This window comes from Helicoverpa armigera, chromosome 11 (assembly GCF_030705265.1).
Source record: "Helicoverpa armigera isolate CAAS_96S chromosome 11, ASM3070526v1, whole genome shotgun sequence".
Lineage (NCBI taxonomy): Eukaryota > Metazoa > Arthropoda > Insecta > Lepidoptera > Noctuidae > Helicoverpa > Helicoverpa armigera.
The window spans coordinates 10,548,991-10,574,574 of NC_087130.1; the positions used below are offsets into that span (position 1 = coordinate 10,548,991).

At 35.2% G+C, this 25,584-nt stretch overlaps 1 protein-coding gene across 1 annotated transcript; it reads left to right on the forward strand.

The window, feature by feature from the left end:
- Nucleotides 1-24,868, forward strand: LOC110375512 (uncharacterized protein). The gene is made up of 3 exons (XM_021333646.3): nucleotides 1-758; nucleotides 11,533-11,688; nucleotides 19,643-24,868. Exons 1-3 carry the CDS (start codon nucleotides 219-221, stop codon nucleotides 19,769-19,771), a joined length of 825 nt encoding a protein of 274 aa, XP_021189321.1. The 5' UTR covers nucleotides 1-218; the 3' UTR covers nucleotides 19,772-24,868.
- The last annotated feature ends 716 nt before the right edge of the window (nucleotides 24,869-25,584 follow it).

Genomic DNA, 25,584 nt, shown 5'->3' on the forward strand with positions numbered 1-25,584 from the left:
ACATTTTGGAATATAATTTTTCTTCAGACAAAATTTCATTTTATAGTCTGTGAAAAGTGGTCAAAGTGGTTGATTGTTCGTTGAATTTTTGTCTCCGCTGTCCGCAAACGTGAAATAAACACTCGCCTGAAAAGGGCCATGGCAAAGGACACGCTCCTCGAAACTGAACTGAATAAACATAAATAGTCCGTGTTTAATTTTCGTCAAAGAAAGTCAACATGGAAATTGTCGACGTTGAAGAATGCCAGCCCGACCCAACAGCGGTCACAAGAAAGAAAAGTTTATGGGCTAAAATTAACAATAGGACAACGTACAGTTATTTATTTAACATCGTAGTATCAATACTGTTGCTCACATGCCTGGTTCTAGTGCTGTATTTTTTCAAAGAATATTTGAAGACGATTTTGTACTGGGTGGACGCACAAGATCCGTGGATAATATTTTTGTTGTTTATGGGTTTATTTTTGATCGTGAGTTTTCCAGTGACGATAGGTTACTTAGTGTTGATAATAACTAGTGGATATTTGTTCGGGATCGTGAAGGGGTTGGTGACAGTGCTGGTGAGCGCGAACTTTGGCGTGGCGGTGGCGCACTTCACGCTGAAGGCGCTCCGTAACTACCTGCCCCTGGACCGGCTGCTGAAGAACGAGACGGCGCGAGCTCTGCTGAAGGTGATCTCGGGCCCTCAAGCCTTCAAGATTGTATTTTTCGCGCGACTGACGCCAATACCTTTTGGATTGCAGAACACTATATTCGCGGTAAGTATTTCTTGACCAAAATTAAGGCAACTAATTAATTTATTGATTATAATTCAATAAGACTGGCCCCCCTATGCTGCCTTTGTGTATACTTAATTTTAGTGCTTACATTTGCACCCAGAGTGTGACTTTATAGAAATACTGACCTCTATGTCAGCAGACTTTTTATTTCAGTAATTTTTAAAGTTTAAAATCAGAGTTAAAATCTATGTTAATTAGCCTTAAAAAATATTTTAAAACAATGTAATATTCACATAGCCTTATAGCTTTCACAATAACACCACATTAATTTCATTTATCAAAACATAAAAGCAATAATACAATAATTATGAATTGCTTATAAAAAAAAAATAACAAGTACTATGCAAAAGCTTTTCCAAAAAAAGTGCATTTAATCCTTATCATCACATTATTAAACTGATATGCTGAACATTTTTTGTTATCTACGTAATACAAACACAATATTGCTAAATCTGTTACTGATATAATACCAAGTGTTTGGAACCTACAATCTGCATTAAAAAAAAATATGCATCAACCAGTATATTGAGGGTATTACGGTCACCAACATTCTCATTGTCTATTGTTATTTATGAAAAAAGTTTGAAAACAATAGACTTGAGAAAAAAGCTCATGTTAAAATAACATACTCATATTTTTGCTATGTGTTTTGCCTATAATGTTACATGTTGAATGAAAGTTCTCTTATAAAACAACTTTACCTGTATTGGACTTTTTTAGGTAAATAATTAGTTAACTGTATGATGACCCTAGTACTAAGTGCTTTAGTACAAATTATTCCCTAGCATTATAAGAATTACAATACTGATATTTAAATTAATTTCCTTTTTTCGGTACCTACAACATTTTGTTCAACCAACAACCCTACAAAATTACTGCATATATTTAAAATTCTTGTAGGCAGTAAGCATAAATTCTTCATTATATTCAAAGTAGTAAAATACCTTTCACACCCCTCACAGGGTGTAAGGGTGAAGGCCACGTAAATACCAGCATTGTTAATCCTTTATGCTGTTATACTCAAGGCTGCTAACTTTATGGTCACCATAAAAAAGTACTTAAAACTACCTACGAACCATAGACGGTATAACAAACCTTTATATTGCTAGACCATGACCTTAGGTATGTTCTTCGAAAGGTTGGACGTATGATGCATATTTTATTTATGCAGCTCGTATTTGTACATGCATGATGCATGTAATGGGTGTCTATTTATTCAACTTGCTTATTATTTTATTTACTGTGTGTGGTTGCAATGCAAATTACCATTAAAAAAAAACACGCAAACGCGCAAAATATTGTCAGCGAAAAAAACGTAAGCAAAAACATACCTACTTGGACTTAACTAAAGAATATACATATAGCATCTACTTCCTAAATGATCTTCTATTTTAAAACGTAATTTAGACCCAAACTCATATAATTATATGATAATTTTATTCATTTAAGAGAGAACTTAGGTTGTTCTAAAGAATCTCATTCCAGTTACCTTTGGCATTTAAGTTTCGAGTCTATAAAACCTCATACGTAAGTGTACCTCATGTAATATGCTGTAGTTCATATTTGATACACTTCTAGACGCGAAGAAAGTAGCAATGAATTGATTAATTTACAATCTGGTATAACTCGCATTTATACTTGAGTAGCTATTCCCAGCGGAAAACAGCTACTATATCGCGCACCCGGTTAAAAAGTAGCCTATGTCCTTTCTAAGTGTTTACAATATTATGTGTACTAAATTTCATTTAAATCGGTTCCGTAGTTTTGACGTGAAAGCCCGATAGACGGCGAGACAGATTTACTTTCGCATTTAAATAAATAATCTATCCTTTCTCACCAGCTTCGGTCGTAACGACCATAAAAATCCTTTAACGCTCTAAGGCATGATAGATTTCGAACATCCGCATTCATTGAAACATTACTTTCACTATATTAGGACCGATTGTATCGTAGAAAGTAGGATAATTCATTGTTTCCTTTTAAAGCAATGCCGGTCGACCTTTGTCACCGCGACCAACGTCGCTCACTTTGCAAGAATATCGTCAATGTAGAATCGCAATATTCCTATACTGGAGAAAAAGCGGTACATATCTGCTTTCACAGAGAAACATCGAGTACAGACCACAAGTAACCAGTCTTCAAAAAAAACCTCAAGTAATAAAACAATAATGTAACGAGAACGAAGTCCAATCGTTTAATTCCGGACGCAATCGTGTATCTGACGTCTGTCTTTATCTCCACAACTGCAAACAAACTGGTTCTGATTACATTAAAGCTGTATCAAACTATTTCCTCGTAATTCATTTGCGGCAATCCCAATACGCTATCTACATATCTGCCCCATACAAGCAAACCTCAAATTCCTATCTCTAGTAAGCAAAACCACAGATCTAGATAGTTTATTGCAATCCACAGTTAGTCACCATGTTAACGATTTGGCCGCGATGTTTCATGGAACTGTGGCCGTTTATATCCTTTCGTTTTCATCTATTATTCCTAGCATGGCTATATTCGTCGGAAATGTAATGGTCGTAAAGGCAAACGTTTCTCAGTAGTGGACTAGGTCGAAGCAGTACTAAGGCTTATCTTTATATTCTCTATATTCCTGAACTTTTCTTCTTCTACCTGCCTTGTTTCGAAGTTATTTGGGTTCGGCGCAATGTTTTTCGCTTGCATTCCTTTCTGTCAGTCATAAACATCAACATCCTTAACTGGGCTACCAAGAATCTGCAGAAGACGCATTGATCCATTCCCTGACACAGGCATCTCCGAATGGAGATTACATGGATATATTGTCCATCTGCAGGAAATAGGCTCTTTAGAAATCTTCAACAACTGACTGATCTGTGCTGCGGTATCGGTATGTTTACAATTGACAAGATAAACTAGACTGTTTATACCATTTGCAGCAATAAGCCGTTATCAGCATGTCTTTGGTGGCACTAAGGGTGTTCACTACTTTTCTTTATCTGTCCCTATTGTTCTTCGGCACGATAAGCCTGATAGGCTTCGTAAGGATAACTGTTGTAACGTAAGTTCTGATCACAGAAGACCTCTAGAGATAGAGACCTACGAATAATACGTGTGTATCTTATATACCACTTTTCAAAAAAGAGTCAGGAACATGCAATCAAATCGCATTCAAACTTCAAGAAGTTCCAATGAGATTCTAATATCACAGTTATCCGATTCTCAATATTTGGGCACCCTTCCAATGCCTGAGCTGTAACTGAGATCGAAATCGCGAAACCAAGAATAGGAACGAACCTAGATGTGCCATTCGAAAGTTTTTGTTTGATGTGTTTAGGGGAATACAGAAGTTCCAAAACATTTAAAAATTATATCTTCCTGTTTTGAGAAGTTGGTGGCATAAGAATAAAATGTCAAATCTAGTTCCCAGCTTAAGCCTTTCTATTTCTTTCTAATTCGTTTCAGTTTGAAGTAAATTGACCATATTTTATGGTATGCGATAAAATGGTAGGAATATCAACTTGACATGCACCATTGCTACCAATAATATTCCAGACTTACATTTCCACTTTACATTCTTCATACTACTTTTATTATTTCAGTTGATATTCTATGAGAAACTAGTTTCGTACTCATGCGCATATTTTCACGCCCCATGCCTGTGTATTCTATTTTCAAACTAGTTTTTTTTTTCTCCACGATTCACCGCTTTTTATTTATTATGTTTCTTAATTTGAAATGTGTGCAAGGAGGATATGATCATCACATCTGCCTTTTAAAACTTGTCTACTTCTGTCTCACGGCTTGTCTGAAAAAGCAACGCTTCAACACTCGTAAAAAGATTAAAGTACAGTTGTCAATTAACCTCATTAGTGCAATAACATACGTCCGTTTGGCGCCGGAGTAATGAGCTCATACAGAATCTAGAGGACGGGTATTTTTGATTCTACGATTTTCTGCGTTGATCTAATTATGAGACAATTGGTGTCAGTTTAGATTTGACGGATTGTTTTTAGGACTCGTGTTTTATTTAGAGGAAAAAATTACTCAAATAAATAAAATCGTTGTCTCAAAATTAGGTAGTAAGATAAATTCCGAAATTTATCTTGCATTGAGCCTCAATATTATGACCGTTAATCGAAATCACGACTTCGCTCGCCAATCGTAGCTTTAACTACTGAGCAACAAACAAAACAGGCTAGCACTGAAAGTTTAGAAATAGCTTGTTTACGGATACACTAGTGAACTAGTTCTGTATTGAATTAAATGTTTCATAATACCTCTGCGTGAAAAACATGTTTGTGCAGTATCTTGCATCGGTTTTCACGTTATGTGACACTGTTCAAGGAGACTCCCAGTAAATAGGTTAAAACTGTTGGCATTGAAGTTATATTATGGCAGTGTTCAATGCCATGCTCTGTGTAATACCGACTACATAGACGTACCTAGGATTATAAATTAAGTAATGTAAGTAGCACTCATATATTTACTACTTGGTCATCTATACTTGAAGACTGTTGCGAGTTTTGGAGAATTCTTTTTCCACAGAATTGAGTCGGATTGTTTAGTATATGTTTTGCCTTGCTCCAGTTGCCCTAAAATATCTCGCTCAGAATTAGGCTGTCTACACCGATATACAAACATACAATCGCAGAAATAAATGGTAAGAACTATCGCTGACTACGTTCGATGATTTCCGATTGTACCGACAATGCATCGAAGGGACAGATCGGCGTCAGTCGGTGGGCGTGGTAACACCCTTGTACATGCTGGCAATTTAAATATTCCGCCATCTTCCAACGTCACTGTTCCGTAGGTCAGTTACAAAGTGCATCCGAACTAATGTTTAGCTATTAGGACAGTTACAACTTGTAATCTAAGATGACTGGCGATTTGATGAAACCCTCATACGAAAGTATATCATCATGACTCGATGCACAATAAACTCATGTGCTCGTCATGTCCGCATCGTTAAATCGCTGACCCAATTTTATAGAACGTCGCAGAAAGGGACATTACCAATATCGTAATCCAATTTCTGCTAAAAGTAAGAGTATGTTTCAAGAAGTGGTTGACACAATTTTATTAATATATAATACTTACTGCATTGTTAAGAGTTAATTGCTCGATACTGACGATTGGCCGTCACTATCGTACGTGCCCTCACTATGATAACATGATGCTATTGTTCTTGGCGTGGTATCTGGGACGATCGCGTTTAACCACCTACTTGGCCCGTTTCGCTTTCACTGCGCCGATGTCGGGCTGGCGACATTTTCTATTACGTATGGCTGTTACAATCCAAGTTTGTGGTGTTTGTATTGATTGTTATTGTGTATGTCGCCCACACAACGTATTCCTTGAGCCAAAATTAGATGTAGCTCTCCCAAGACCGGTAAGGCCTAACTAGATGAGCCGGTTTGCGAATATTGCGTTTCGCTGTGAGCTTTCGCTTTCTGATGAAGTCTGCGTAATTTGCCTCGGTTAATTTTATTCATCAACAGTATTTCAATCCTACCATATCACCACCAATTCCGAAGACTGTAGATATCTTTTCTCACAACGTCTTAGAAATAAACGACATAATACACCTTCAAGGAAACGCGTCCTTTGTCTTTCTTATAATTTAAAGTAAAGACTCCGGGTCGTCTTGGAATATTACAAAAGTGTCCTCTGAACAATGTGCCCGCCTTAAGATTCAATAGCGGTCATCTGTTTTATTACTACGTCGTCATTGTCTCGTCTCATCAATAAACAAATGATAGCTGTCGCCTTACAAAGATCTTGGTCATGTGGCTTATCCATAAAAAATAAAATATCATTTGAATAAAGTTCGCAGAACTTAAAGAATTAAGTGCATTTTGGCGCCGTGCTTAACATTCTTCGTATTATTTATCAATGATGATAAGTTTTATAATACCAAGGTCAACATCTTTATCGTAAGTCATTTATCAAATCTTGAACGAATTAAGATTTCATGAAGTAGAATATCAGAGTTCATACTCCACGCACCAAGGCTAATGCTATCTAATATGTCAACAACTTATCTTGTCTTAAAGAGAACATTTGCGACGACTCCTACGGCTGTAGCGGTGATATGAGCCGCTCTTATCTTAACTGAATCCTGTTTTTATCTGGTGCAGGGCAGTAAACTTTTGTCGCCATCTTTCTTGGTCCTCTGCCAGACGTCTTTACATTTTATTATTTAAAAACTACATATAGATCTGCGCAGTCTTTTTGTGTGGTCTCTGTCTGTCGTTAAAATATCTGGCGCGTTTGGTGTTATCTCCCACAAAGGGTAAACATTGTTGTACGAAATACCGTTTCAATTTATCATCCATTATATGCACTAAGTGGCCGAGCACTAGTGTGTATTAATAAATTACTTGAGGAAAATCCCTCATGGCGCCCATTTGAGTCCCATGATATTTTTGCACGTCTGCGATTCTAGGTGCACTGAAAAATATATCGCATCCGTGTTTAAGGAGGTTGCTATAAACATCACGTTGGCCAAGCCAAATATACCAGCACCAGAGTTTCAGAGCTCATAAAATGTTTATTTTACATCGACCGGTATCAACATTCCGTTAGCAATTTCATTACAACGGCAACGTGTAGTAATGTTCTAAATATATCATCTGAATATCAGATAGGATCGTTCGGGATGTTCGGAATATCGTCACGTTAAATATTTATGCAACTCGTTCGGAAGTTGAAATGATAGTGTCCCGTTTGTAGTGTTGTGTTAGAGAAGCGGGACGTGTTTACAGCAATATTTCCACCACACTAACTTTCATACGGTCAGTAAATTGGCCTACTTGGACAGTGCGTGCGTCCGGCGCCGCCAAGGCCACGTAAGATCGGTCAACTTGTTTATCTTAAGAAAAACAATCGATCAATCTTGCCTTTTTAGTCCCCAGGCCGGCGAACAAACTTTTTTTTGATACATATACATTTAAGACTTTGTGAGTGCCTTCCTTACGATGAGTCCGACAAACTTTTCGAATGCGCAAATTTTGGTGCCGCTGCGTTTTTTAATGCTTGTCTCCTGAAATTGTCGATATGACGTCACTATGGCTCTTCGTACATACACGTTCCATCTTTTGAGATTCGTTTAATAAAGTTAACTAGAGAATGGTGGTCAACTTGTCCGATAAAGATCGTGCTGCGTTTGGAGTATCCACCATCCTGAAAATGTCGATATGACGTCACTATGACTCTTCGTACATACCTATTTCATTTTTTAAGATTCGTTTAATAAAGTTAACTAGAAAATTGTGGTCAACTTGTCCGATAAAGATCGTGCTGCGTTTAGAGTGTCCACCATCCTGAAAATGTCGGTATGACGTCACTACGACTCTTCGTACATACCTGTTTCATTTTTTGAGATTTGTTTAATAAAGTTAACTAGAAAATTGTGGTAAGCTTGTCCGACAAAGATCATGCTGCATATAGAGTGTCCACCGTCCGGAAAATATAGATATATTTTAAGATTTGGTATAAAGTACTGACAATTGGTGTGAAGTATGTTAATAGTAAATATTGCATTTAGAAAGTCGTTTCGAATGATATATGTATCATTACTACAGGAGGGATTTATTAACTTGAAAACACCTATCGATAAAATAATGGGAACAAATATAATGACCACCATAAAATGCTTTGATACCCTAAGTTTTGCAACCAGAAATATCTACTGAACACCAGAAAAATAAAGTCTAAAAATGTAATAGTACCAGCTATTTTAGTCACGACTTCACTTTAAATTGTATTCGACCACCAAATTTAGTAAATGATCACCAACTCTTGACGACCAAATTAATGTATTATTGTTGCCTAAATAAGTCACTGTAATTGCCATAAAATGTAGGCTTATTACCAAATAAAGTATTATGATGCCATATTAAGTTATGTGTCCGGCTTGCAATGCATGCGTGAGTGTCAGTATGACGAGTGACAGGGGAAAATGGAAGAAAATGACATATTGCGCCGACGCCAAGTAAAATTGGGAACAGGGCAGGAGAAAGAAGAAGAAGAATGTGTTTCTCAATACACTCTTATCGCACTGTTTAGAGGCATGCAATAGACAATTTTCCACGCTAGTGCAGGAAAAGGGTCCCCATAATGTTATTACATTTATTTTATCAGGCCGAACTTATTTTTTTTGGAGTCAGTTTACTTAAACAGGATAGCAAGATGTAAAAACTTTTTTGATGATCATTTACTACTTTTGGTGATCATTTACTACTTTTGGGACAACAATGATTTTTTTGGACTCATTTTGCTTAAATAGGATAGCAGAATTTAAAAACTTTGGTTATAATCTTACTTTAAAATGGTGGTTTAATTTTGGTGATCATTTACTTTTTTTGGCTTACGCATGATTTATTTTGGAGTAATTTCACTTAAATAGGATAGCAAAGTGTTAAAACTTTGGTGATAGTTTTACATTAAAATGCGAGTTTCATTTTGGTGATCATTTACTATTTTTGTCTGCTGTTTGTTACTATATCTGGTGATCAGTTAAACATAAGCCTAAAATAATCTTATATAAGCTCTAGCTTCTGAAAAACTAACAATTCACCGAAGTTTTTTTAATACGAAATGTTGCATTTAAAAACGTCTTTTGAATGATGTGTAACTCATTACTAGAGATGGGATTTATTTAATTGAAAACATCTATCAATAATTATAATTTTAAATAAGCTCTAGCTTCTAAACTACTAACAATTTGTCGGAAGTATGTTAACACGAAATGTTTCATTTGGAAAGGTTTTTCAAATAATATATAATTTGTTACTAAAGAAGTAATGGATTAGCTTGACAGAACCTACCGATAATATATTCTTAAAAAAGCTCTAGCTTTTAAAGTACTAACAATTTGTCGGAGTTATGCTAATACAACCTTGCGCTTAAAAAGATCTTTTGATTGAAATATGGCTTATAACTTCAAGTGAGATGTTATTCCTTAACACAATGTAAAGTATCAATAATATGCCTTAGGTCAGTTATGTCTTCCAAAATACTAAGAATCGGTAAGTGGTATGTTAAGACGGAATATAGCGCTTAAAAAGATCTTTCGATTGACATATGGTTCATACCTAGAGGTGGGACATTATTCCCTAACATAGTAAAACCTATCGATAATACGCCTTATTTGGGCTATATCTTCTAAAATAATTAGAATTGATAAGTGGTATGTTGAGACAAAATGTTGCACTTAAAAAGACCTTTTGATTGATATATAGTCCATTAATAGATGTGGGATATTATTCCTTAACATAATATAAACTATCAACAATACGTCTTAGTCAGGCTACTTTTTTCTAAAATAGTAATTAAAATTGGTAAGTAGTATGCCAATTTAATATACTTAAATAATGCACGTGAATATTTAAGTCAGAAATTGACAAAAAGAATAAACTTCTTCCAATTGTAATATTTTTTCTCATTTTCTTGTCGAACTGACTATTTGACTCACTACATTTGTCGGACAAGTCGATATTTGCAATAAGAATAGTATTATCTATCATTGTTGGGGAGACACAGTGACGTCATATCGACATGTTTCGGATGGTGGACACTCCAAACGCAGCATGATCTTTATCGGACAAGTTGACCACAATTTTCTAGTTAACTTTATTAAACAAACCTCAAAAAATGAAACGTGTATGTACGAAGAGTCGTAGTGACGTCATACCGACATTTTCAGGATGGTGGACACTCCAAACGCAGCACGATCTTTATCGGACAAGTTGACCACCATTCTCTAGTTAACTTTATTAAACGAATCTCCAAAAATGAAACGTGTATGTACGAAGAGCCATAGTGACGTCATATCGACGATTTCAGGAGTCAAGCATTAAAAAACGCAGCGGCACCAAAATTTGCGCATTCGAAAAGTTTGTCGGACTCATCGTAAGGAAGGCACTCACAAAGTCTTAAATGTATATGTATCAAAAAAAAGTTTGTTCGCCGGCCTGGGGACTATTTTTTAGAACTGTCTCACCGGTATTTACATGCTGAAAACGCATTGTTGGCTAAACAAGTACATTTTTATCGCAAAAAACGACGTCAATTTTCCGCCGTAACTGCGATGCAGGCAGATTAAATCAAATTAAGCGGTAAAGGTTACGTGTACGTATACCATGCTACTTGTACTTTGCAGCCAAGTACGAGTATGTTGGAAAATGTATTCAAGAATTCTGAATGTTCGTGAAAATTTTTGTTTAATTTGCCAGGCGCCGGTGGTATGGCGTTAATTTTCGGCCTAATCTACCTGTCGTGACTGCGTGCTTAGCAAATGCCACTAAAATATAATTGTACACATTTGCCGCAATCGCAAAACTTTACAATCTTGACAAATGGTTATAGGATTGACGTGTTCCTAATCTACATTGTTTTTTATAAGTTTATTTTATTTGCGGCACGCGAATTGTTCTGAATGTACGACTCAGCTTTCACAAATGATTATTGCGAGGAAGTTATGATTGACTGACACAATCCGTTTAGTTTTGATATGATTTCAATCAATACCTAGGTAGTTAGAGTTAGAGCTGACAGTGTTCCTGCCTTGTCTCCCTTAGGTGAGGTCTTTATCCGTCAATACGACAAATAGAGGCTCATGATGGTAACCATGATATAATGTTACACTTTCACATCTCCAAATTACCTTATCCAAATATCCTCATCACAAAATCTTTGTCCCTAAACCATTTCAATTTAAGACCTATCCACTTCAATTTAGGAACCTCCATATCTAAACTGTTGCTAATCTTCACAGGTAAGCGACGTCCGTGGCTGCGGCTACCACCTAGCGACCATGCTGGGGCTGCTTCCAGCTCAAGTCATCAACGTGTACCTCGGCTCCACGTTGCGGTCCATGCACGATGTGCTGCACGAGTCCCATCTCACTGGATACGTCGTGTTTGCTTTTCAGGTGATTTTTTAATTGATATTTTTTTACTCGATGATGATTGGCTGTTTGGGGCTTTGAAAAAACTTTGGTACTGGGGTATTTAGCCTGAAATAGTCACGACAAGGAACATGAATTAAGGAAAAGGCAACACCGATAAGTAAGTAGTCACGGTAAGGAACATGATACGGGAAAGCCAGTACCCAGTTAGAATGAAACTGCTGTATTTACTAATCTCCCTTATTTAGCTGCGTTCAGTCAGATATCTCACAAATATCAATTGAGGAAATACTGCATTTGATTGTATAACCCATGGTTATGTAATAAACCAAAATAGGGCGCCAAAACAACATTATCAGTAATCAAGCAGTGTCTTCGATTGTTTGCTCACGCGCATATCCACTAACTGAATCATACGAGTCTGTGTGTTTATGCCTCGCCTGTGTTTATGCAGCCATATTAGTAGTACTATGCTTCCTTATATAGATATCATATAAATAATCAAGATAATGTGCAAGCAAAGTGCAACCTCGGTGCACACACGCCCAAGTTTCAAGAATTGTTTTCAACGTCATTCAATTCTGGAATGTATATCAACATTTTTGGGTCTTTTCAATTGAAATTGGTCGGTACAGAAAGTTGCAGAATGAATCGAGATATTTGAGGAATGTCCTGTATGTATTGTATTGATTTGCGGTTTTTCCCATCATGTTTCGCTGACGTTTAGATGCAAATGAGATCATTGTAGTAACATTCTATGTAGTAAGTACACGTGACGATGGTAGATTATCACATTAGATTTAATGTTCATGTTCTACCTAATTCACATTCGTACCTAACTGCTTCGTTGGTTGTTAGTCATAATCGCAACTGATGTGCTCAGGATTGGCACTGACTTTCAGAGCGAAGGGCTCAAAAATACAATGGACAGGCTGGTGACTTTGTTTTGGAGTAAGTTACTCGCGTTAAAACATACGCATTTGGGAGAGGAAGTTAAGCCTTAAATGGCACACCACAAAGTGGATGAGAAAACTATGTGCAGCTTATTCAATTGGCAACTATGTCGCCCTAATGATAGAAAGAAGACTTAAGTACCTGGCTATAAAATATGGCATATGAATGCTCTCTCTAACAAGTTCTAAGTGAAACCTGTGGGAAATAAGGCGTACCTAACCATGCATGCAAATACCCTGTTCAAAATAGCCATGCCAATACTACATATTTACATAAGACAACCATGTGTCGAAATAGATAGACATATGTAAATGAACGAGGTTTTTTCGTCGTAAACTGTCTGTACGTTAGTCTGCTTTGTCTCGACTCGTATTTTTGAATGTGAGCGAATTTTGAAGTACAATGGCATAAATATTCAAAAGCAAATGGCTTCCAACGTTGTCCAAATTTTGGGATGGCAAACAAAAGTACATTCACCTAAATTGTTGGTCCAATTTTAAATGGTCTGCAAACAAGCTCTAATAAGCATCATTAGTTCGTACCGTTTAACCTAGATTATGACGTCACAGGCCATGGGTGCTATCGGGAACGCAACGGGGAACACGGGTCACATAATCAGGCCCCTCCACGTCCGCTATTCTAGGTATCACGTTACATAATATCAATGCCATTATATCGTAAATAGATGCAATATAATACACTGTTGATCCTTTTTTGTCACATATTCAATTACAGTCTGATGCTGCAGACACGATGCAAAAAGTATTGTCGTTCTCAAGGCGTAGTAGAGGTCACCGTTGCTCGCTTAACTTACGATAGTCGCGGTAACTAATCAGTGAAGGTATAGAAAGCAGAAATCTTGACGGCCTAAGGTGTGCCAGATTTAGTGTGTGGCAAAACACGTCTTACATTAAGCTGTCCTGGAAAGCTATTACCTCATGTAGAGGCGTTTTAATGTGGAAACCCAAAACAGTCTGAAAACAGAACGTAATAATACCCCTTAACACAATTCACAATTCAGAAGTGTAAATAAATTATTTTAGACTCTCAAGTCTGCGCGCCACGTGGTGTCCAATGACACCCAAATAGTAGTTTTTGCATCTCTGTCTGCGTGCCATTCAAAGTGTTCAAGAATTACATAAGGTAAACATATGCGTTGACTCAAATGTACAGACCAGTTTTTGCAGGATAACAATAAACCACATTTGGACCGAGTTGACGTATTTAATGTGAGTGTAGGCTTATTGTGGTTTTTAGAATATTTTAAATGTGTTTATCCGCTAGCCGCTTACCCATGTTTTACAATAGAGTTAGGAGCACTTTCGAGATAAAGAAGAGTCCTATTTTGACAAAAAATAATTTCATTATGTTTGCCAAATCTTGAGTATGAACGTGGATGGATAAGAAGAAGAGGACGACCAAGGAAACAACAGGATTGTGAGAAAAACGTTATGGCTAAAAAGAACGTCACTTGAGAACAGGAGAAAATTGAGAAAATAGGGGCAAAAGTCAAGATGATGATGTCTAGCGAACTATATTCTAAATTCAATATTAGTTTATACGTAACCGAGTAACAAACTTTCACATTTATAACACTAGGGTTATCTAATCCCGATATAGATGACCCTATACCCACCACGAGCGAATGATGTGTATTTATACAACGGAACGGGGTGCCACGGGCCAAAGGTGAGGCCCAAAGGTCAATTAAATTACTGGTGAATTAATTATGACCGTAATATGCGGCTATCTACAAGAACAGCAGACCTGAATATTTTATAATGTAGTGCAGCCCGTGAAGGTTCTTGGTTTAATATTTATGTAAGGTGGTGTCACACGTCGGAATTTTATCGAGGAAACCTTGTCTTGACTCTGTAAACTTCCGTTGCGAATATTCTTAGAAATCTGTACTAAAGTTATTATAGAAACGGAAGTCTTGTCATGTCTTCCTGTTAAGAAAATACCTTGACTGATTTTGCTGTCTGATATGGGCACGAATGGTAATCTGGAGGTTAGCTCTCTAGATGATCTTTATCGTGGTACGAAAAGTTGTTTCCTTTTAATCGATGTGGTTAAATAGTTAACAGTTTTTACCAATTTAACATGTCACAGCTAAGCTTATGAAGGAAGAACTTTTCAAGACATCATGTCTGTATAAAATGAAGTTAATCAGTATTATGTCTATTACAAAACGACTGTGGGAATAATTTTCTCAATTATTTGCCTGTTGATTACTAACTACTCTGTGACGTAGTAGTGAATGTGCTGTACCGTGGGACAGTCCCCACATTCATCTTATTGCGTTAGTCAGTTAGGTACTCAAGGAAAATAATATTTTTGTATACTGCTATCGTGAATGCGCTAAGTACTCATTTCTGTGGTATATGGAAATAATGGCTTGCATGGTAAAATTAGACTGGATTAGATAGACTGGTGTAAGGGCGAAAAAATTGGGATCCATTTTCGCCTGTTAATTTATCAATCTTATTGTAACAGAGATATAGAGGCTAGGTGCGTGAGATCATACGCACTCAGATGATGCGATTGACGTATTTCGAACACGATTTTTATTTATAAAGTTTATTCTATCAATAAACACGTGAACTTGTAACACAGATACAGTCTTATTTATATCGCTAGAATCTTGTCTTGAGACTTATTCAATGTCATCGATGCGGTGCGGTCACTACAATGCGCTCTCTAGGTTTTCCTTCTTGTGGCTTTTTGGTATATTATAGCTTAAGGATATTTTTTATTATATACGTGCCTAGATTGTAAGCTAAAACTATAGTTAAAAGAGCATTTTTTCCTGTAATCAACTCTATCGAGGCGATTGAACATGTTATGTGTGCTGTTTTTATGGTCCGTTGCAATATCGTAGCGGTCTTATGGTTGGGTAATAGAAACTACTGTATTACCATGATATTGCAATAGAAGCGGTTAATCGCAGTTACAAACGCCTCCTGCAGGATCTACAAATCAATTGTTACTTCACTGGGAAAGATTGTATGATCTTTTCAGTCGTTGAGGTCATGGAATATGTATTGTATTGAAAAATAATGAAGTATTGTTAGCAAATATTTAAATTATAATATGTAGCTTTGTTGCTGGGCAGTTCGTTCGTCTCAGCTTCTTCCTTCCAGCCTTGAAACTAGGAAGTGATGGAAGGGAGTTTTCGGTGCTGTCCATTTGTAATTTGTGACGTGAACGGTGCTCATTTTATTAGCACACTTTCAATAGACGATTTTGAATTTTAGATACTGTGAAACGAAAGTCCACACGTCCATAAAAGTATTTCCTCAAGATCGAAATGGTAGCCTTGAGCTCTAGAATTTTCCGCCCGTGGCTATATCGTATCATTCACTCGATATGGATACCCAATTTAGACGAATCCTCATAACATATAACCGATTTGTCCAGGAAAGTGGAAGGAAGTGATGAGCGATGCCTCTAAACCGATATTTCGTTTTGATACCATTTTTGCTGGCGCTATCACAGTAACGTTATAAAGCTGAAAGTTTGTAAATGTGGATGGTTGTAACTCTTCCGCAAACGCAAAAAAACTACTGAATGGATCTTGTTGGGACATGGCAGTGACGTAGATTGTACATCAGTTTAAAACTAACCTTTATGTATGTTAGTTTTTGGACTTATTTGCCCCGATTGCCCATAAAGTCACGGGCGGCAGTCAGTAAGTCATATCTAGACTTTTTCGCAGTATAGCTAATCTCAAGTTGTATGTAACAAGATTTTACCTTGTACAAACGTTATCGTTTCGCAGTTAAGACTACGGCGAATTGACACAAAACACTCGACTCTTATCTCTATGGCGATATCTAACGCAAACGCCAAATTTGTATGCAGACCTTGCAAATGACCGTGTAATGTGAAATAGAAAAGATAAAGATATGGCAAAACGTGTGTAGTATTTTATTTTGTAAATGATTCTAATGTGATCCAAAAATATACTACTTCAAGGCGTAAAAAACTGGAGAATTCTTTGAGGAAAAGTTATTTTTAGTAAGCGTTTCGGTGAAAATTGCAGTAAACAGTTTATTTGTCAACAAGAACCGAGTCGCATACGAATACTTACTAAAGCCAAATGAACAGTCTTTAGGGAGTATTCTTGGAATTAAAATTTTCAACATTAAAATAATAAACAAGCGGATACTTTATTTAATGAACTATCAGGTCGATTGCACCCTTCCAACCGGTAATTAATTTAGCCTTCCGACATGACTCTCGGGAAGTACCGTTACCTATACTATCATAGTATATACAAAGTGCATATAGTTACGCCATACTGTATGTAACAGAGCTGCTACATAATAAGTAGTAGGTATATTGTTATCGGTATAGGAAGCAGGCACTTGCTAATTTTCTTTCATTGCCATATGGTGTAATACTTGGGAGATAAACAATTTATGAACATGATGAAAATACTTATCGTCAAGTATTTTCAGAATCCCACCCAAAACAAAAATGTGAAAGGCTGCCAAGTTCGATAATATGGAAATCCTTCACCTATAAAAGAAGTGAGATCTGAATAAGTACCAAGTTCCATAAACATACCGCAGTTAAAAATAGTTACTTTTTAATGATGTTACTTGGCAAGTTTTCACACACCTTGTTGTAAACCTAGTAAACGCTATGAATCAAGTATTTAATTTTCTATTAAAACTTGCCAAGTAACATTATTAAAAAGTAACTTTTTTAAACTGCGGTATGTGTATGGAACTTGGTACTTATTCAGATCTCACTTCTTTTATAGGTGAAGGATTTCCATATTATCGAACTTGGCAGCCTTTCACATTTTTGTTTTGGGTGGGATTTCATTTATTTTTGTAAGGTTGTTTATTTTATTTTTTTCTTATGATTAAGTTAGTTATGAAAATGTCTCATTTATACTATCTTTCAGATTTTTGAATATGCACTATGCTTCTTACAAAGACATGAACTAGGTTAACTAAATGGACTAGATTTACCAACTGACTGACATGACATGTTATCATATATTATGTTCGTGGATCGAAGTTACACATTCGTTATTTTCGAAAGTGACTCACACTTGGCCGTTTTCAGATTTTTACTTTGACTAAAAACAAACCTTTGTAACGAATTTCAGATCGGTACGACCATTTGAAGATATATTATATCAATATAGATAAATTTAGTTCGTTTTAGTTCCTTAGGCGTATTTTACATTGAGTATTTTACACCTTCATTATTTTGAAACCGACTCACACTTGGCCATTTTCAGATTTTTCCCGTTACCTTGACATAAAAACCTACCTCTATGCCAAATTTCAAGTCAATACGACCATTGGAAGTGGTCTAGGTTTTTGATGAGTGAGTGAGTCAGTCAGTGAGTGTATAGTAAAAATAGCGATTTTCTGATGTCAATATCTCAAGACCTACAATAGGTATATTAATGAAATTTTTTATTTTAGATAAGTGAGGGGGTCTCAACAGATACCAGAAATTTGATATGCGTAAATAAAATAGATTTTGAGTTATAGGGGGGTCGAATTTGGCCCGAAATGGTTCGTGTAATATAACCCACGGCCAGTGTGTCGCTTTTTTTGCTCGAACTTGGCGGACACACTGCCGTGTGTCTAGATATGGTAGGTGCGGTTTTTTGAAATGATTCATCTGATATTTTTGAATATCTCATGAACTGAGAATTATCTTTACAGTGTATAAATAGCTTTTGTACATTAAGAAAGAAATTAATTCGGTTCTAAAATCACTTTTATGTGCCTAAAGCTTGATGGAGTTTTCTATTAAACTGCCACCTAATTTGTTTTTCAATTACACCTATGTAGCAAAACCTATGCAAAGATAAAGTAATTTAAACAATCGCAGTTCGCATCTATAGCTTTTCCATTATTTTATCAAAGCACTCGTATTATTGATGTCCAATTGTTTTTTGACGACATATCGACTTGATATATTTTGATTAATGTTGTTCTGTGTTATAATAGCGTTTTCGATTACTCAGCCTTCCATCGACCTTCTATCGATCGATGCACGATCGACGACGGCTAGTCAACCCTTGCATAGCCTTAGATACTATCGATTTGTTACATGGCATTTTTTGTGTCTTACCCACAGACACACCAGATCTAAGATAAAATCTATGTGCTCCAATTTTTCTGTAAAGTTATTATCAAAGATCATTTAAATAGATTACGGAGTTCTTGACGGAAAAAAGTTGTCATTGCAAACGATGTCCGATTTAAGGAACTTTTAAGCACATGGGTTAGGATCCTTTTCCTAAAACATGTTTTTTGAATCGGCCATCTTTGTGATTTTGAAGGGCAAGTTTCCTATATAATGTAAGTGCAGTGGGAGGGAGTTTCAAACTTACCGAACAAAAATTACCTGTGTTCCTCTTCCTTCTAGATTCTTTTGTGTACTTGGACGACGGTAACTCTTTCGCAGCCTTTACTTCAAAAGTAGGCTACTGTAATCATATTCAAGAATCTTACTGTTGCGTGCTGTCCCAACATAATTATGTTTTACAGGCGGTTGACTTAACGTCGCCCTTCGACTCAGTTGACTTGCCTTGCCTTTAATATGTATTAGCCGCTTAGGGGGTGGGTCTCAAGGGTTGCATGTATAATGTATAAGATAAACGAACGTTTAGCTTATAAAGAAATGAGTGGTCGTGGTGACTGGCAGTAATGAAACTCCTTATTCTGCTAGTAGTTTCTTCAAATCAAAAATTTTCTAATGCTATCAGGATGTATATAAATAATCGAAAATTCTTACAGCCTTCGGATCATACTTCTAAATCCGCATCGGAGGTTTTTGACCGAGTTTAATTTCGTCTTCTCCAATTTGATATTGTATTGTAGCTGTGTCTGTCTGTATCTCTTACAAAAACAATGGTTTATGAGTTCAAAGACAAAATAAGTCGCTCCCACGTCGTCTCTCCATAATGGGTAAAGAAAATATATTGTCTTATTATATTTCTAATATCAATGTCCCAATTATTTATTCTGTTTCTAAATATTTTCAGATCCTGATCGGCATAACACTGATGGTGTGGGTGGTGCAGAAAGCGCGCAAAGAGCTGACGATAGCCATAATGGCGGCTGAGCTCGGCCGGGAGACGATATCGACATCCAGCAGTTCCTCCATCAGCTAGCCCACGCCTAGGGCTTCCACCGATGTGGACAGCGTCTCCGAGGAACCCACGAGCTAGGGCTGGCCCTACGCCTGCTTCCGACACACGTTCGAAGCCCGCGACGAAACTTACGTATGAAAAGGGTTAGTAGCAACCCTGTGATATTATATTATAATCGCCATGTTACCTCCAAGAGGACTAGTTTAACTGATATATGGGGATTAGATGTTTGATATTTATAAGACTTTCCTTGTATTGGTTACCTATAGGTTTAGTACTGAATCTCGCTCAGGACTGACGGGTGGGAAGTTGGTGAGAATTGGCACGTATTTGGAACTGAAGTTTTAGTTATTGAGTGGACACGCTTCATTGAACGAAGCAGTATCTTAAAACGAGTCTTTAAATCCGTTTTTAAGTGAAAAATCGAACGTAAGATTAATTAACGATTGTACTCAATGACTACCGCCGCGGACATTTTAATTTGAAATAACGAGGTAATATCGTTTTATTTTACTAAATTACCTATTTAATCCGTTGGTAAATAAACAATTAATACGGAAAACTGCGGTATAACATATAATTCGAGTGACCCAAAACGTGGAAAAGTCACAGTAAAGATAATTAAAATTACAAACAATACAGTGATTAGCGCAGAGTTAATTTTAATTTGGGAATCCCAGCTTTTGTAATAAACACAAATAGAACTTATTTTCGCTGATCTCATCGTGATGCATAAAGAAAAACAAAACTTATCTCTTCTGATATAAAACGTTTGGAAAGAATCCAAAATGAATTCGCTTAAAAACAAGGTGACTTAAAATTAGGACGAATTTAATTCAACGACAAATTAAAGTTGAATAACCTACACTTTAGAATCGAGTAATCGGTCTGGATTTGGATTCGATTATCGTAATCGGTAATCGTGTAAAACAATTAATACTGCGGCTGTATAATACGCAGTAAAGATTCATAGATAAAAATTATAGTTTGGATTTAATTAAAGACTGATATGGAATATTGTCAGTAATGTAAATTATAAACAAGATTTTTTCGGTAAAATCAGAAGCTTAAATTATCTAACAACTATTTTTCCTCCGGAAAAATCTAAATTCAACATGTAATGCTGTCGAGACATTTGAGTAAACCTTTATTGACGTTGGCAACCATTTCTTTAAAAGTTTTGGTCTTGAGTACAATCGCTGTCAAAATTCTTAAAAATATTTTGTGTTTACTTGTAACAATTTCCAGAATGAACTGTAAAGTTAATAAAAATGCTCAAACCGCAAATCACCAATGACTTTGCAATAGATACTGATAATATTTAATCAATGAACTAGTTACTCAATCATTGCAATAGCACTCGTATTTTTATCAACTGATAATAATTAGTTCTAACACGAAGCGTGAAGGTCGGGACAAGGTCTGTTGTACGACGGAACCAAATAGCTTAAGTCAGTTGCACATTTAATTGTAAACTCTATGGTGTCTAAATAGAGTCCACTTTGAAGTAAAACGCTAGCTAACAGATAAGTGGAGATACCTCATTCCGTTAAGTCAGCGGGATGTACAAACACGCATGTGGGATATCATTCTGATAATGGCAATAACTGCCTCGGATGCCCCGATAAGCCATTCGATCGTCGATCACACTTCACAATATGGCGTAATTATTACACCGAAAAATCATCAAGTACTTAATAAATCTCGAAATTTGACCGGAATCAGATATCTCCTTCAATGATTTTCTACTCTACAATAGTTTAAGGGAAATCAAATAATGTATGAATTGTACATAGTCGGTAGATTTTCCAGTTGGGTACCAGATGTAGACGATTTATTTTTCAACGATATTTTCAGCAAATAAAATACTTTTCGGAATTTATATTGGTAGTGTTTAGTATTAATGTTGTTGCCAAATTTTATCGCAGACAAATGAGTTTAGCATTTTTAATTATTATTTTTCTATGAACTGATTTATTACTCTGTTGCCATTAGATAAATCGAGGGATAATATAAAATGTTCATAAAAGGTAGACGTCAAAATACTGCAGATTAGAAAATAAATCAAAATAAGAACGCTAAAATATAATTTTCTACAAAGGAAAGATTCTAAACATTGGGTTCGTCACGATAATTTCATATTTATTTTTCCGACATTCATCATGTGCTAGAAACTTGTCAATAAAACTGACGCAAGCATCAGTTTGTTTGTTTAAATGTTCATAAACGTAAATGTGTTTGCTTGTTTGCTGGCTGGCAGTAACAATATAAGATCTTTAAAGACCATAGATAATGTCTAATAGCTATGTCGCAGTTTACTTAACTAGCACTGTCATTAACGTTTGAACTAATGTGTAAACTTATAAACGACTATTAAAAGATAGTTACAAGAACGTTTTCTTAAACAAGTAAAGGTCTTAAAAATTAATGTTCAACTCGTGCCTCAGTACCAAGGTAATTTTACAACGATAAATAAAATTAGTGATTACATTTTCCACTGTTATTCAATTTGCAGAAAACACATTACGTTTCCATGGCAATTTAATTTTTAATTTGGTAGTACAGCGCAGCCATTGCTTTTATTTAACAAGAAAATACATTAACACGCGTACATAGTACCTATGTTTAGCGATCTGTTTCGTGGATCTAATTGCGTGACTCGCGTGCTCCACCACTGTATACTAACAACATAACAATTTGCATTATTTCACTTTATAATATTCATTTTAAGTGTACACGAATTAACTTAACAGCTCTTTCTATTTTTGCCATCAATTTGTGACGTCCATTCAATTTTGATATACAAAGTTTTTACACTGCCATTTTGTTAGTCACACAAAAATAAATAAAAAAATAACGCTAAACTCTTTTGTCTGTGACAGTACCAATGCATTCTTTTGATGCCAATACGATGTATTAGTGAAAAAGTATTCGGCATTTATTCTTATGAAATGGAGACTAATGTACAGTCGCGTACAGCGATGTTGAGGAAGTTTAAGTATTAGTGTACGTAATGTTATGAACATGTATGGTACATCGGTAGTGTGGGTATTTTCGATATAAACCTAATTGTTTAGTGTTACTCTAAATTATCTATTAATCCGCCACCGATATTTTAACCAGACTAATGTTTGTTTTCATGTATTTTTTTTGTATCTGAAGAAAATTCAATGAAATAATTAGATACTATTTATGTATGCTTAAATTTTTAATTACAAGTTAATCAAAATTGTATGTGCAATATTGTTTTGAGATTCTGATCTCCAAGTTTCTCTTTTTTTTGAATGTATTTTATTGGTGTACCTTCTTTTTCGATTACATAGTGTTTTGTGATATTATATTATGTGTTCACTCTTATCAAGTCGAGTCAAATTGCTTATGGATTTTTGTTAGTCATAATAATATGTAATTGTATAAACAAGCATTTTCCTCTTACATAGTCTTACCTAAACAGATTAAAGTTGTTATATTTTTCAGTCAACAAAACTTAATAATAAAGCCGAGTATGTAATTTTAAAAATAATATTTTATATAAAAAAAAAACAATCCATTATAAATTATTCTTCCTACATAACCTAAAGACTGATTTTCGTTTGTATTTTCTTTCCTATAGGACCTACATTTGAGTACTTTTTAGGCAAGGAATATTTATTTTGAAATTTTAAATTATGAATTGTTTTAAATCGCGATTTCTTATAATTATTTAGTAGTCTAACGCTATGTTATATTTTCTTTTAAAATTGTATACATAAAATTTCGCTCTTGTATAACTGAAAATATTTTTTATTTACAAATTGTATTTGGGATTATTTTTCAAAAAATATATTTATCGTGTAATTGTATCTATTATCATCATAATTCATTGTAGTTATAGGATCAGTAAGTATTTTTGTATTTCAATCGATGTTTAAAGTCACTTTTTCCCAGCTCTGTAAGTTACAGAAAAGGTGATGATACTCTTTTAACTAATTATGTTATTAACGAAATATTAATATTCTCTTTATTTAACACTCTGAAGCCTAACATCGAACAGTGCCATTTTATTTATTGTTATTAAAATCAGAAGTTTCTTAAAAATAAATATTTAATGTGTTGTATAAAGGAAACATACTCAAAAATAATAGTTTTGAAACTTGCGTATATGCAAAAATGCACTTGTTTCAGGACTTCGTGTTTTGAAATAAACGCAGATTTTTACATTTAAACGGAGAAAATTGGAACTATGACAAATTCTTGTCTAATTATTTTCTAAGTTTATAATACTGACTATCTATTTGTTTAAGTTGTTTATGTTTTCGATTCCACGTAACGAAATATTACGCTCAGTGGGTCCTAACCTACAAAGTCACTTTCAACCTTTATAAATGTTCAGTTCATTAAAACACAATTGATTACATTGTATTCAATTAATTTGTTTGTAAATAGCTAAAATCAAACATAGTTTGTTCATGACCTGTGCCAAATTATTTTTAAATTTTATTTTTGCTAATATTATTGTGGTAATTTCTCTCATTGTTGGGTCTTAGCCAGAATATTTCAAGGATTTCGTTTTATTAAGTTATTGTGGATGGAAGACATGTGAAACGTTAACCGAGCGAGCTGGCCGGTTCATATTTCCATTTATCCATTAGTGTTAAATTTCGCTGTTTAAAATACCTTCCTATTATAAATTTCGAAATGCGGGTAGATCGAAAAAATTACGAACACGTCACTAAATGCCTTTTCGTACAAAACAAAGCTAGTTACTCCATAATGTTTCCATAATGTTAATTGTTTGTTGGCTTTCGATCTTCCCGCGTGGGTCTATGTCTAATAACTTCTTCAATAACATTTTTATACTTTATTAAAAACTTTATAAAGGTGTGATGCTTAAAAACTATACCTATGCTCAGAAACTTTGAAATTATTTCACTATTTTTGTAATAATAAACTTAATATAGTGTAAAATATAATGCATTTATTGTTAACGAATTTATTTTGTGTTATTTTAATAATAAATCCCACTGTTATTATTTTTAATACTTGTTGTAAAGTACGTAGCGAATCACTTCGATATTGTACAATATGAAATGGTTAAAAAGGAGCCTTATACTAGATGTAATAAAACATTCTCTATTACTTTGTCGTTTTATTGCTTTCCAACGCAACACTTTCTCATAAAAATGCAACAATAGCTTATCTTAATTGCTCGGAACATTAATATAAAAGTAAATGATAAGGTCCCTTGTGACCCGCTTGATCGATTACACCAAAGAAATAAGTGGATAAAATAAGTAATAACTACAAAAATGCTCTTAAAAATAGGGCTCTTGAATTACTGCTCTGTAACAGTCGCTGTGCAGTCAACGACTTACACCTTACTCAGGTCCTTAGGTAGAAGTAGGTACATGTACTGGGGACAGTTCCTTCGCCAAATTAGCATTCCGAGAATTAGTATTCAAGCCAATGTTCAGCAATACGATAGCTATTGGGTAAGTATCTGATCTGAAGCTCTCCTGTGGCCCGACGTGAAAAGTGATAAGCCGAGGCTTTTAGTAAATCTACACATGAGCTGTATATTGGTTATTTTACCCATATTTATTAGCTGATGGAATAGTAATTTTTATACTTTTTTATGATATTCAACTTGTACAATAATTTTAATCGTGTTATTTGAAAAATTGAGAAATCTCACATACATGTTTCGATGCATTCAATAAAATAAACAAATAACTATAAAAATCATTGAAAACATTTTTTCATTGAACTTTCGCCTTTTGAGAGCCTTTGAGTCATGCTTGCCATAACTTAAAAGCGAATTTCTGAACGAAATATATTAAAACAGCGTGGTTTCT

What these genes read in the sequence shown, in the direction of transcription:
- LOC110375512 (XM_021333646.3), top strand. Translation starts at nt 219, where the DNA reads ATGGAAATTGTCGACGTTGAAGAATGCCAGCCCGACCCAACAGCGGTC. An exon ending in TGCAGAACACTATATTCGCG is followed by an intron (nt 759 to 11,532) that starts GTAAGTATTTCT and finishes TAATCTTCACAG; the next exon opens with GTAAGCGACGTCCGTGGCTG. An exon ending in ACGTCGTGTTTGCTTTTCAG is followed by an intron (nt 11,689 to 19,642) that starts GTGATTTTTTAA and finishes AAATATTTTCAG; the next exon opens with ATCCTGATCGGCATAACACT.